The 10,924-nt window shown below is 42.4% G+C and overlaps 1 protein-coding gene and 1 pseudogene across 2 annotated transcripts in view; one reads left to right on the top strand and one right to left on the bottom strand.

Moving 5' to 3' along the window:
- Window positions 1-10,924, top strand: part of WDTC1 (WD and tetratricopeptide repeats 1) — a 52,406-nt gene that overhangs the window by 22,780 nt on the left and 18,702 nt on the right. For both annotated transcript variants that reach the window (XM_014546843.1, XM_005875135.2), the window contains exons 4-5: window positions 8,276-8,322; window positions 8,752-8,863. In XM_014546843.1, coding sequence (XP_014402329.1) covers window positions 8,276-8,322; window positions 8,752-8,863 — 159 coding nt within the window. The remainder of the gene's footprint in view (window positions 1-8,275; window positions 8,323-8,751; window positions 8,864-10,924) is intronic.
- On the bottom strand, window positions 4,629-4,941 carry LOC102262728 (annotated as a pseudogene).

Below are 10,924 nucleotides of genomic sequence, written 5' to 3'. Positions count from 1 at the left end.
CCACCCAGGAGCAGGCCTAAGCCAGCAGGTCGTTATCTCCTGAGGGGTCCCAGACAGCGAGAGGGCACAGGCCGGGCTGAGGGACCCCCTCTCCCCCCCGAGTGCACAAATTTTTGTGCACCGGGCCTCTAGTAGAATAATAATTATGATTCTTAAATCTTCCTGTTTTTTTCCATGCTTTTATGTAATTTTTTCCCTACAAATGGATCTTGTATCATTTACACAGTTTGATAAACCCTTTTATACTTTTATTGTTTTCCCATATCTCTAAAAATTATCTGAAAACATAATTTTTGATATATTTTATTATTTATCCCTTTTTTTTTTTAAGTTTCTCTCTATGTTTCCTTCAGAATAAAGCTCAGAGTACATCCCTGTAGTGCAGTTGGAGGTGGAGCATGGAAGATTTTACCTTCAAGGGGACATTTGGCAATGCCCAGAAACAGTTTTGGTTATCAAAACTAGAAGGGTACTGCTGGCATACAGTAGGTAGAGGCTCAGGATGCTGCTAAACATCCTACAATATACAGGACAACAAAGAAAGTGCCACAAAGAATTATGCAGCCCCATCCAGCCCAGCTGGTGTGGCTCAGTGGTTGAGTGTCGACTTATGAACCAGGAGCTCACGGTTAGATTCCTGGTCAGGGCACATGCCCGGGTTGCAGGCTTGATCCCCAGTAGGGGGCATGTAGGAGACAGCTGGTCAATAATTCTCATCATTGATGTTTCTATCTCTCTCTTCCTCTCCCTTCCTCTCTGAAATAAATAAAAATATATTTTTTTAAAAAAAGAATTATACAGCCCCAAATGCCAATAATGGCGCGGTTGAGAGACCTGCTATGGTTGATGCTGAATTGACAGTGACCCCTAGCTGGCTTGGCTTCTCCTTTTAGCTGTGCCTCTGTCCAACCCATATTATCTTTACCATCTCTTCCTGGTTTGATAACTTTGTCCAGAATAGACTTGGAAACTTCTGTGACTACAAAACAGGATCTAATCTATTGTTTTCCAAGGTCTGCAACTCAAAAACAATTATGTTAAGGTTAACTGTTTCAATTTGCACTTGCCTAAAGGCCACCTTGCCCAGGACTTGTAGTAGAAGCACATGGTATGAAGGAATGTACACAGGTTTAGATACTAAAAAGACCCAGTTTAAATCCCAGCTTTCCCTCTTATGAGACCTAGAGAATTGAGAAAAGTTTCAAAGAAGAAGACTGAGAGAAAAAATAAGTTAGAGAGAGAATCAGGGGTTGTAAGTTTGGAAGCCAGTTGGGTAGCTTTGTGGAGATATCAGGTAGGCAGTACTTATTGGGAGATAGCTCTGGATTATAGGGAGAAATCTGGAGACTTCATTTGTCCATGGAGCATTAGAGAAGAGGGTCCAAGGCCTAGCTCTGAGGCACTTCAGCTTTCAGAAGTTAATTACAAGCTAAGGAGATAGAAAAGGTAACTAGAAAGAGTAGTCAGTGAGGTAGAAAGGGAAGAAAACCAGGAAAGTGTAAAGGCCAAGTAATGAAAGTGTTTCCACAAAGAAGGAGTGTTCAGTTATACTCAGTGCTTCTGAAGGTTGAGTAGGATGGGGTCAAAACAATGACTGTGGTCTTGACTAGAGCAGTTTTTTTTTTAAATATTTTTATTGATTTTAGAGAGGAAGGGGGAGAGAGAGAAGAGGAGAGAGAAACATCAATGATAAGAGAGAATCATTGATTGGCTGCCTCCTGCACGTCCCCTACTGGAGATCAAGCCCAAAACCCAGGCATGTGGCCTTACTGGAAATCGGACCTTGACCTTCTGGTTCACAGGTCAATGCTCAACCACTGAGCCATGCTGGCCAGGCAAGAGCAGTTTTATTGGAGTGGTGGGAACAGATGCTAGATTGGAGAGTTGAGGAGTGAATTGGAAGTGAAGAAACAGCAACAAGTGTAGACAACTATCTTTTTTCTTTTTCTTATTTTAGAGAGTAATGGGAATTTGTTTTTGTTTATTTATTTAGGACAAACTTTTTCCCTAGATGAAAGGAATAATAGAATATAAGCAGTAAAAAGAATAATCTTTAAAAGTTATATTTTCTTGCCCCTCTACATCTACTTTTTACCTTTCTTCAGCTCACTGCCTGGACAGCTGACTTGCACAGGAATATTAATGTTCTCTCTTGTCCTCTGTCTTTTGGTTTGCTTTAACCAATGGGGAGTCATTTCAGGAGATTGGAGGAAGAATGACATCTTCTTTATTCCCCTTGCTTCCACCCTTCAAAGTCATTTTGTTTTGTTTTTGTTGTGTTTCTCCTCCCTCCCCCAGCTTTATTGAGTTATATAGACAACTTTGAACAACTTTGTTTACAAAAGAAAGCAGAGGAATGGGGCAGTAGGTGAAGGGGTCAATAGGATTCCCCTAAAGAAAGGATTTGTAAGAATGGGAAGAAATGCTAGAGCATTTTTATATGTTGATGAGAGAAGAAGGGATTGCTGATATAAGAGAAGGACAGAATAACTGAAGGACCAAAGTCTTGGGTAAGGCTGATGGGTATGGGATTCAGAATTTAAGTAGGGGGGCCTTGGCCTCCCCCCCCCCAATATATTTTTATTGATTTTAGAGAAGAAAGGAGAGGGAGAGAGAAAGAGAAACAACAATGACTGCCCCTGCATGCTTCCTACTGGGGATCGAGCCTGCAACCCAGGCATGTGCCCCAACCAGGAATCAAGCTGTGACCTCCTGGTTCATAGGTCAATGCTAAACCACTGAGCAACACTGGCCAGTTTCAACTTTGTTCTAAAAGTAAAAACTCTACAAAAAGGTCCAGAGCAGGATTACTCATACCCTTTCTCTATCCTTCATCGTATACCTTCCACCCCCTAGTGGTAACCAACTTCATTAGTTTCCACTTATCCATTCTGTGCTTGTGTTTGTGTTTGCAAAAATATGCAGATACACATATATAAATTCTTTTTAAGAAAATATATTTTATTGATTTTTTACAGAGAAGAAGGGAGAGATAGAGAGTTAAAAACATCGATGAGAGAGAAACATTGATCAGCTGCCTCCTGCACACCTCCTACTGGGGATGTGCCCGCAACCAAGGTACATGCTCTTGTCCGGAATCGAACCTGGGACCTTTCAGTCCACAGGCCGATGCTCTATCCATTGAGCCAAACCAGTCAGGGCCACATATATAAATTCTTATTTTCAATTTTGTTACACCAAAATTGACAAAAAATATATTAAAATACCCTTTAAACATATGGAAAAAATACTCAATTTCATTCACAAGAGAAATGTAACTTCAAACTATGTGGAGATGCCATTTTTCATCTGTCAGAATGGTGAAATATTCAAAAGCTTAACCACACAGTGTGTTGGTAAGTTGTGGAGAAACAGGCACTCTCATGCATTGCTACTGGAAAGGCAAAATGATGCAACTCCCATGGACGGAAACTTGGCAATATCTAACAAGACCACATATACATTTACTCTTTGGCCAATACTGCCTCTTCTGGGTTTTTACCCTGAAGGTACCTATCTCCAACAGTAATAAAATACATGTGCACAAGGTTATTCATTATGGTATTGCTATAATTGCAAACTATTAGAAACAACTCTTAAGAATCCATACATGGGAAATTTGTTGAATAAATCTTGGTTCATCTACATATAAAGTGCTATGCAGCTATGAAAAAGAATTTTATTAATTGATATGAGTGATTTCCTAGCTATATTAGTAAGTGAAAAAAGAGTATATACGTATATCTATCATGCCTCAATGATTCTGCATCCTCAACAAGTCCTCCAAGCCCAGTCAACCCCTCTATTCTCTTCTTACAAGCCACTTCGTGTCTTTACTTCCTTCCCTGTCTCCTAAGAATCAATGACTCATTACTACAATCATTCTCTTGCAACATTAATCTGACAAAACTCCAACCACAGATGATCTTTTAGCTTTCCTGTATCTTTAATTTTCCCTTTCTCTATTGATTCCCCTTGGGATTAAATATGCTCAAGCTTCTCTAATATAAGAAAGTCCTTCTTTGATGCCACAGCCACATCTAGCTATAGCCTTCTGTTTCTCTTCCCCTTTGTAGCCAGACTGAAAGAGTAGTCTATACTCAGTATTTTTACTTCCTCACTTTCCAGTACTGTCATGTGCTGCTTAATGACAGGGATACATTCTGAGAAATGCACTGTTAGATGATTTTGTCATTGTGCAGCATCTTGAGTGTGCTTACACAAACCTAGATGGTAGAGCCTACTACACACCTAGGCTATATGTTATATCATATATGTGGCTCATCATTGACTGAAAATATCGAATGTGGCACACAATGAATTCCTCAACCTACTTCTAAGGCAATCTTGTCCCACCTTGTGCAAGGGACCTGAAGTGAGGAGAAATGGCCAAACCAGTGAAGCAGCCCAGTACCAGCCACCTTTTATTAGGTGTTACATTACAGTACGAAAGGATTCAGAGGTGCTGGGCAAAGGTCATGGTCAGGAATGTGGAGTCCACACTGGGCCCTCTTCAGCGTGGCAGCTCCCCTATTTTGACTTCCATCAGTCTCTTCTTCAATGGCACGAATGACGCCATCTTGGAGTCCGGGGTGTCCACTCTGTGGAGCCGTGCAAGGACTCTGTGTCTACTCTTTTAAAGGACTTAACAAATAGCTCTTGCATCGTTGCTCATGTTTTAGTTCCTTATAAGAACGGCAGTAGTTGAAAAACACATAAGCTGCCAGCACTATAGAAACGCCAGCAATGCCCCCTTTCTTCACATTGATGTACTTGTTGTAATACCTGTGGTAACCTTTAGGGGTGAAATCCTGCATCAGTCTCCAGCGTGGCAGCTCCCCTATTTTGACTTCCATCAGTCTCTTCTTCAATGGCACGAATGACGCCATCTTGGAGTCCGGGGTGTCCACTCTGTGGAGCCGTGCAAGGACTCTGTGTCTACTCTTTTAAAGGACTTAACAAATAGCTCTTGCATCGTTGCTCATGTTTTAGTTCCTTATAAGAACGGCAGTAGTTGAAAAACACATAACCTGCCAGCACTATAGAAATGCCAGCAATGCCCCCTTTCTGGATTCAGAGGTGCTGGGCAAAGGTCATGGTCAGGAATGTGGAGTCCACACTGGGCCCTCTTCAGCGTGGCAGCTCCCCTATTTTGACTTCCATCAGTCTCTTCTTCAATGGCACGAATGACGCCATCTTGGAGTCCGGGGTGTCCACTCTGTGGAGCCGTGCAAGGACTCTGTGTCTACTCTTTTAAAGGACTTAATAGTTCTTGGCTTGGTGGATTTATTCTCTTGCCTTATTTGTTTTCTTAATATCTTCTTTAAACAAGTTGCAAACATTATATATCTTACCTTCACAATCTGGCTTAATTGCTTTTGTTTTAATATAATTCGAATGTAAATTCACTAGAAACAAGTCATATCAAACCATGGTAATGGGATATACCTTAGATACAGTGGTCTGAGAAAGCCACTCTGATGAAGTGATGTTTGAAATGAAATTTGAATATTGAGAAGGAGCAAGTAACAAAGATCAGAAGGAAAAGCATGGCCCTAGCCAGTTTTGCTCAGTGGATAGAGCATAGGCCCATGGACTGAAGGGTCCCGTATTCGATTCTCATCAAGGGCACGTACCTCAGTTGCAGGCTTGATCCCAACTGTGGTGTGCGGGAGGCAACCAATCTATGTGTATCTCTCACATCAATGTTTCTCTCTCTCTGTCTCTCCCCCTCCCTTCCACTCTCTCTTAAAATCAATGGAAAAATATCCTTGGTGAGTTTCGCCTGTGTTGCACATATCTAGTTCGCTTCTTTTTATTGATGAGTAGTGATACACTGTATGGATGTACTACATTGTGTTTATCCATTCTCCAGTTGATGACCATTTGGGCTATTTCCAGTTTGGGGCTTTTAAAAATAAATCGTGTATAAGATATTCTTAAATCCAGTTTTTGTATGGATAAATGTTTTCATTTTTCTCAAGTAAATGCCTACAAATGGAATTACTGGGTCATAGGGTAGATAGATACAAGCTTAACTTTATCTGAAACTACCAAACAGTTCTCCAAGGTGATGGTCGCAATGAGTTGTTCAGGGTCAGCTGGGAAGATGTGGCCCCCAGGTCCAAGTAATTGACAGCCAGTTGAAAAAAATGAGAGGGCTGAGGACAGAAATGATTCTGACCTAGAAAGCGTGACCAAAGCTATGGGTGGGGTTGCAGCCAAGTGCCACAGGAAAGTGAGAGGCCTCAGGTCAGCAAGTGCTCTGACAAGTGTGGGCAGAGTAAATGTGTCTGCAATGTTTGTAAGTGCAGAACCTGGAAAGAAGTGAGGTTCAACCCAGATGAGACTCTGTATAGAGCAAAAGGTAAAAGGAAAGGAGAAGGCCAAGGGAAGGCCTTTTCTGACGGATAGGCGGGGAATTAGATTTGTTCTTATCTCTTCATTCTTCCCATTAGTCCCACTGACTCATGTGTTCATTTATGCAACAGATATGTGCCAAGGACTATAACTGGCCTTGGAGATGCAATGAACACAATACACAAAAGCCTGCTTCTCAGGGCTCAGTCTGGTGATGCAAACCACCATGTCAACACAGAGCCATAATATAGTGTGACAGTAGGAGCCCACAGGAAGCGTATGCCTCCCTCCCAAATTCACACGACAGGAAAGGCATCTTCAAGGAAGTGCCTATAAAGTGAAATCTGAAGAATGAGTTGGAGTTTATTAGTTAGGATGCTTTGGGCCACAAGTAACAACCCAACTCAAATGGCTTTAAACAGTTATGAATTGATTGGCTTACTTAAGTGGAAGTCCAGGAGTAGACTAGGCATCTGGGTTAGTTGTTCTGGTCCAGGGGTGGGCAAACTTTTTGACTCGAGGGCCACAATGGGTTCTTAAACTGGACCGGAGGGCCGGAACAAAAGCATGGATGGAGTGTTTGTGTGAACTAATATAAATTCAAAGTAAACATCATTACATAAAAGGGTACGGCCTTTTTTTTTTTTTTTAAGTTTTTTTCATTTAAAACGGGCCGGATCCTGCCCGCGGGCCATAGTTTGCCCATGGCTGTTCTGGTCACTCTGGCTCCATTTTTCCATGATTCCCTGGGCTGGGCTTTCCTCCTTCAGTTTCACTCCCTGGCTGGCTTCCCTGGTGGTGGCAATTCCAGGTGCCACATCAGTACTCCCATCATCCAGAGGAAGAAGGCATCTCTTTCATAGACTCTTTCCTGAGAATGAGAAAACTCCTTTCCCAGAAGCTCCCAGCAACTGTCCCCCTTGCATCTGATTGGGGTCACAGGGTCATTTCTGAGCCAATTCCTATGCCCAAGTGAATGCCACCTCTAATTTGGCTTAGGCGTAAGTTTCTGAACCTATCACTGCAGAGAACAATGGATTTACCCTTCCTGAAACACATGGTCTAACTTGGACAGGGAGATGATTAGATGAAAATCTAGGTACTATTAGGAATGAAGGAGGCTGAGGGAACAGAAAGAACAGTATGTAGGAATGCCTAGTGATTTATTTTCTCCTTTTCCCATGTAAGACTTGTTTCTGCCACCTCATACCTTCTGCTTTCATGGATTCTGTTTCCCTGTAATTCTAGCTTTGCCATGATTTCTCTCTGTGCATGCTTTCAACCTCAGCATCGGTTAACTGCCTCACTCTCGGTGTTTCTTAATTCAAATCTCCAAGCTCAAGAAACTAGCCCAATGTACCTTACTATACCAGGCTCCTTCTACTGGAAGTTAACTCAGAAGAGCAGGGACTGTGATTTGTACACTGATCTGCCCCCAGCATCTGAACAGTACCTGGTATGCAGTGAGTGCTCAATAAATTAAACATATGCCAAATGAATGAAAGATCATCCTTGGGTCAGATGCTTCTCTGGGAAAATTGTCTGTGGTCGAGGGGCTACCCCTTGAAGGGACTGTTGACATGTTCCTTCTAGTGGAAGGAGCAGAAATTTGTTTGGATCTCACTTCTGTTACTGTTATCTGAACTTCAGTTTAATTTTCTGCAAAATGGGACCAATGAAACCTGAACTTTATGACTCAGAGGTGTTCAATGTCAAGTAAAATCATGACAATGAATGTACTTTATATATTGTAAGATGCCAGGCAATTTAATTCAGTCCTGGTCACTCACACGCACCTGGAAAACATTGATGATGGAAAGATTAGTTTACCTGTTCAGTTCTACTTTTTGGTGTTGAGTTCCCCAGGAGAACCTCTAACTGGCTCTCTTCTTTCCCTTTCCATTTGCTTACCCAGGGTCACTCAGGATGTGTCAACTGTCTGGAGTGGAACGAGAAAGGAGAGTAAGTATGAGCTAGAGCACGGGGGAAGGGGGTGCTAAAGAAAGGGAGTGGGGCAGCTGGGAGATCCTCTTCCTAGATCTAAGGAAAAGAATGGACCCAAGTGAAAAGACTGCTGCTCTCTGCTACGTAGTTTAGTGTAGTCCATCACTGTCAATACACTGTTAAACAATGAAGCCCAGATAGATGGAAGGTTGGATGGCCATCCAAACCCTGTTTTTTTAATAAGTCAATGCAGAGTTTAAGGAATAATGGCAAATTCTCAGGACAAATAGAGAATCAGCCAATGTTTACAAGATAGCCTTAAAATCTGTGACATATACTGTGATTTAAGTTCTGTGTGGCCTAATACCTTATCACCTGGGAATGTGGGATAGGGGAAAATTGCCCACGAACTTGAGGAGAGGTCAGAACCCCTCACTCTGCTTGCAGCTTGCTGGCCTCTGGTTCCGATGACCAGCACACGATTGTGTGGGACCCGCTGCACCACAAGAAGCTGCTCTCCATGCATACGGGACACACTGCAAATATCTTCTCTGTCAAGGTGAGCAGGATAAGCCACAGAGCCAGTGAACACGGTGACTGAGCTCTGCACATGGTTGTGTTTGCATGTGTGTTTCCCATGTACCCCCTGGGGTCACATACACCTTTGATCTGAGCATCTGATGGTGATTCCTGAAACCCCATCTCTTTTCCATATCCTGCTTCCTCTCTTAGAGCCAAGAGGCCAGCTCTAAATGAATTTATGTTTATGTGAGTGGTGATGGTGGGAGATACGGTTCTGAGCATGAATTTAGATACCAGGAAGACTGTGTGACTCCCTTATCAGCCTTTGGAAGCTATGTGAAGTAGGCAAATCACCTGACCTCTCTGAGCCTGTTTGCTCATCTGTAAAAAGGTGGTAGCTAAGGAAAATCCCTCAGATTCATGAATAAATGAGTGAATAAATTAATTTTAAAAAGGAAGTAGCAGTTCACAGGATTGATGTTACCTGGCACAGGTGGTTTTAACTGTTCTAGCTTTCATAGGAAATGGGTCTGCTGCTTTTGTGGTGGAGAGGAGTTGAGCTGAGAAGAGGTGGGAAAGGGCCTTACAGATGCCCTCAGACCTCTGAAGACCTATTATGTGGAAGTGGCATGAAACTTGTCCCTTTTAATCCCAGATAACAGACCTAGGACAACAGCTATAAGTCCACAGAAGCAAATGCATGCCTGATGAAGGAAAGAATTGTCTAATGCTTAGAGCAATTTGGGAAAGGTAGAATGGGCCCTCTGAGGATGTAGCAAATGTACTGGCACTGAGGTATTCTGCTTGTTGGGAACTTTATCTGCCAGGTTTAACGTTGGAGGAAATGACCTTTAAGAACCTTTCCAGCTCTGAAATTCTGTCATGGATGTATATGAGAGTGAGGCTGTCCTTTCCCAGTTAATATCAAGAAGAATTACAACATACCTGAAGGAGGCGAATTCAAGAGCTCAAAACCTACTTATTTCCCTAAACCCTGCCTCTTTCCCAAGCTGTGATTCTCATCTCTGGCCCAGGGACCAATCCTAGATGAATTTCTGCTATTTTAGAGACAGAACAATGCTGATTCACCTCTCTCATGGCAAACAGAGACTACTTTCTGCCCCTAAAAAGTTTTAGGACCAGTTTGAGTCTCTGGGGTCAGGTCTGGGAAAGGACCTAAGTTTTGCATCATAGAGCACAAAATGTTAAGTTCAGAGACCAGAATTTGACAATGGCCTTGATACTCACTAATAGTAAGACTTTGAGCAAGGCAGTTATATTCACAGACCTTCAGCCTCCTCTTCTGTTAAAAAAAAAAAAGTGGGGAAAAGGATCCTTCTGTCTTCTGTTAGTAAAACACTAGATATACTTAACAGGAGTGTGCATAGTTGTTTGTATGGAAACAGTACAATAATTAATAAATAATAATACAAGAATAAACTTCATATACTCACAACTGTAAACCTACTTTTGCCTACCCCTGTATTTAACCCACGACTTCCCCCTGGTGGCTGCTGCAGTGTGTGACAAGTGTGGCAGTGGTCACAAGTTCTTCCCAAGGGTTCGCCTCTTATTTCTTTGTGCGTGGATTATGTGCTGCCTCTAGACAGGATTAAAGACTACTAGTTGTGCCCTAGCTGGTTTGGCTAAGTGGATAGAGCATCGGCTTGCGGACTGAAGGGTCCTGGGTTCAATTCCAGTCAAGGGTACATGCCTAGGTTTCGGGCTCGATCCCGAGTTGGGGATGTGCCAGAGGCAGCTGATCAATGCTTCTCTCTCATCATTGATGTTTCTATCTCTTTCTTTCTCTCCTGTCCTCTCTGAAATCAATAAAAATAGATATTTTTTTAAAACTACTAGTTGTCCCTAAAAATTATTAAATTCCATCTATTTCATGTAGCTCTTATCCTAGTGAGCCATTAGAGTAGTATGTGTGGGAAGAGTGAATTGTTGCTTTTGCATGAACATTTAAGTCAAGTGCAGCGGTTCTCAACCTGTGGGTCGCAACCCCTTTGGCGGTCGAACGACCCTTTCATAGGGGTCGCCTAAGACCATTCTGCATATCAGATATTTACATTACGATTCATAACAGTAGCAA

This window comes from Myotis brandtii, unplaced genomic scaffold (assembly GCF_000412655.1).
Source record: "Myotis brandtii unplaced genomic scaffold, ASM41265v1 scaffold456, whole genome shotgun sequence".
In the NCBI taxonomy this organism is placed as follows: domain Eukaryota; kingdom Metazoa; phylum Chordata; class Mammalia; order Chiroptera; family Vespertilionidae; genus Myotis; species Myotis brandtii.
The sequence above is the reverse complement of the archived record's forward strand: the minus strand, read 5'-3'. Positions and strand labels throughout refer to the sequence as shown.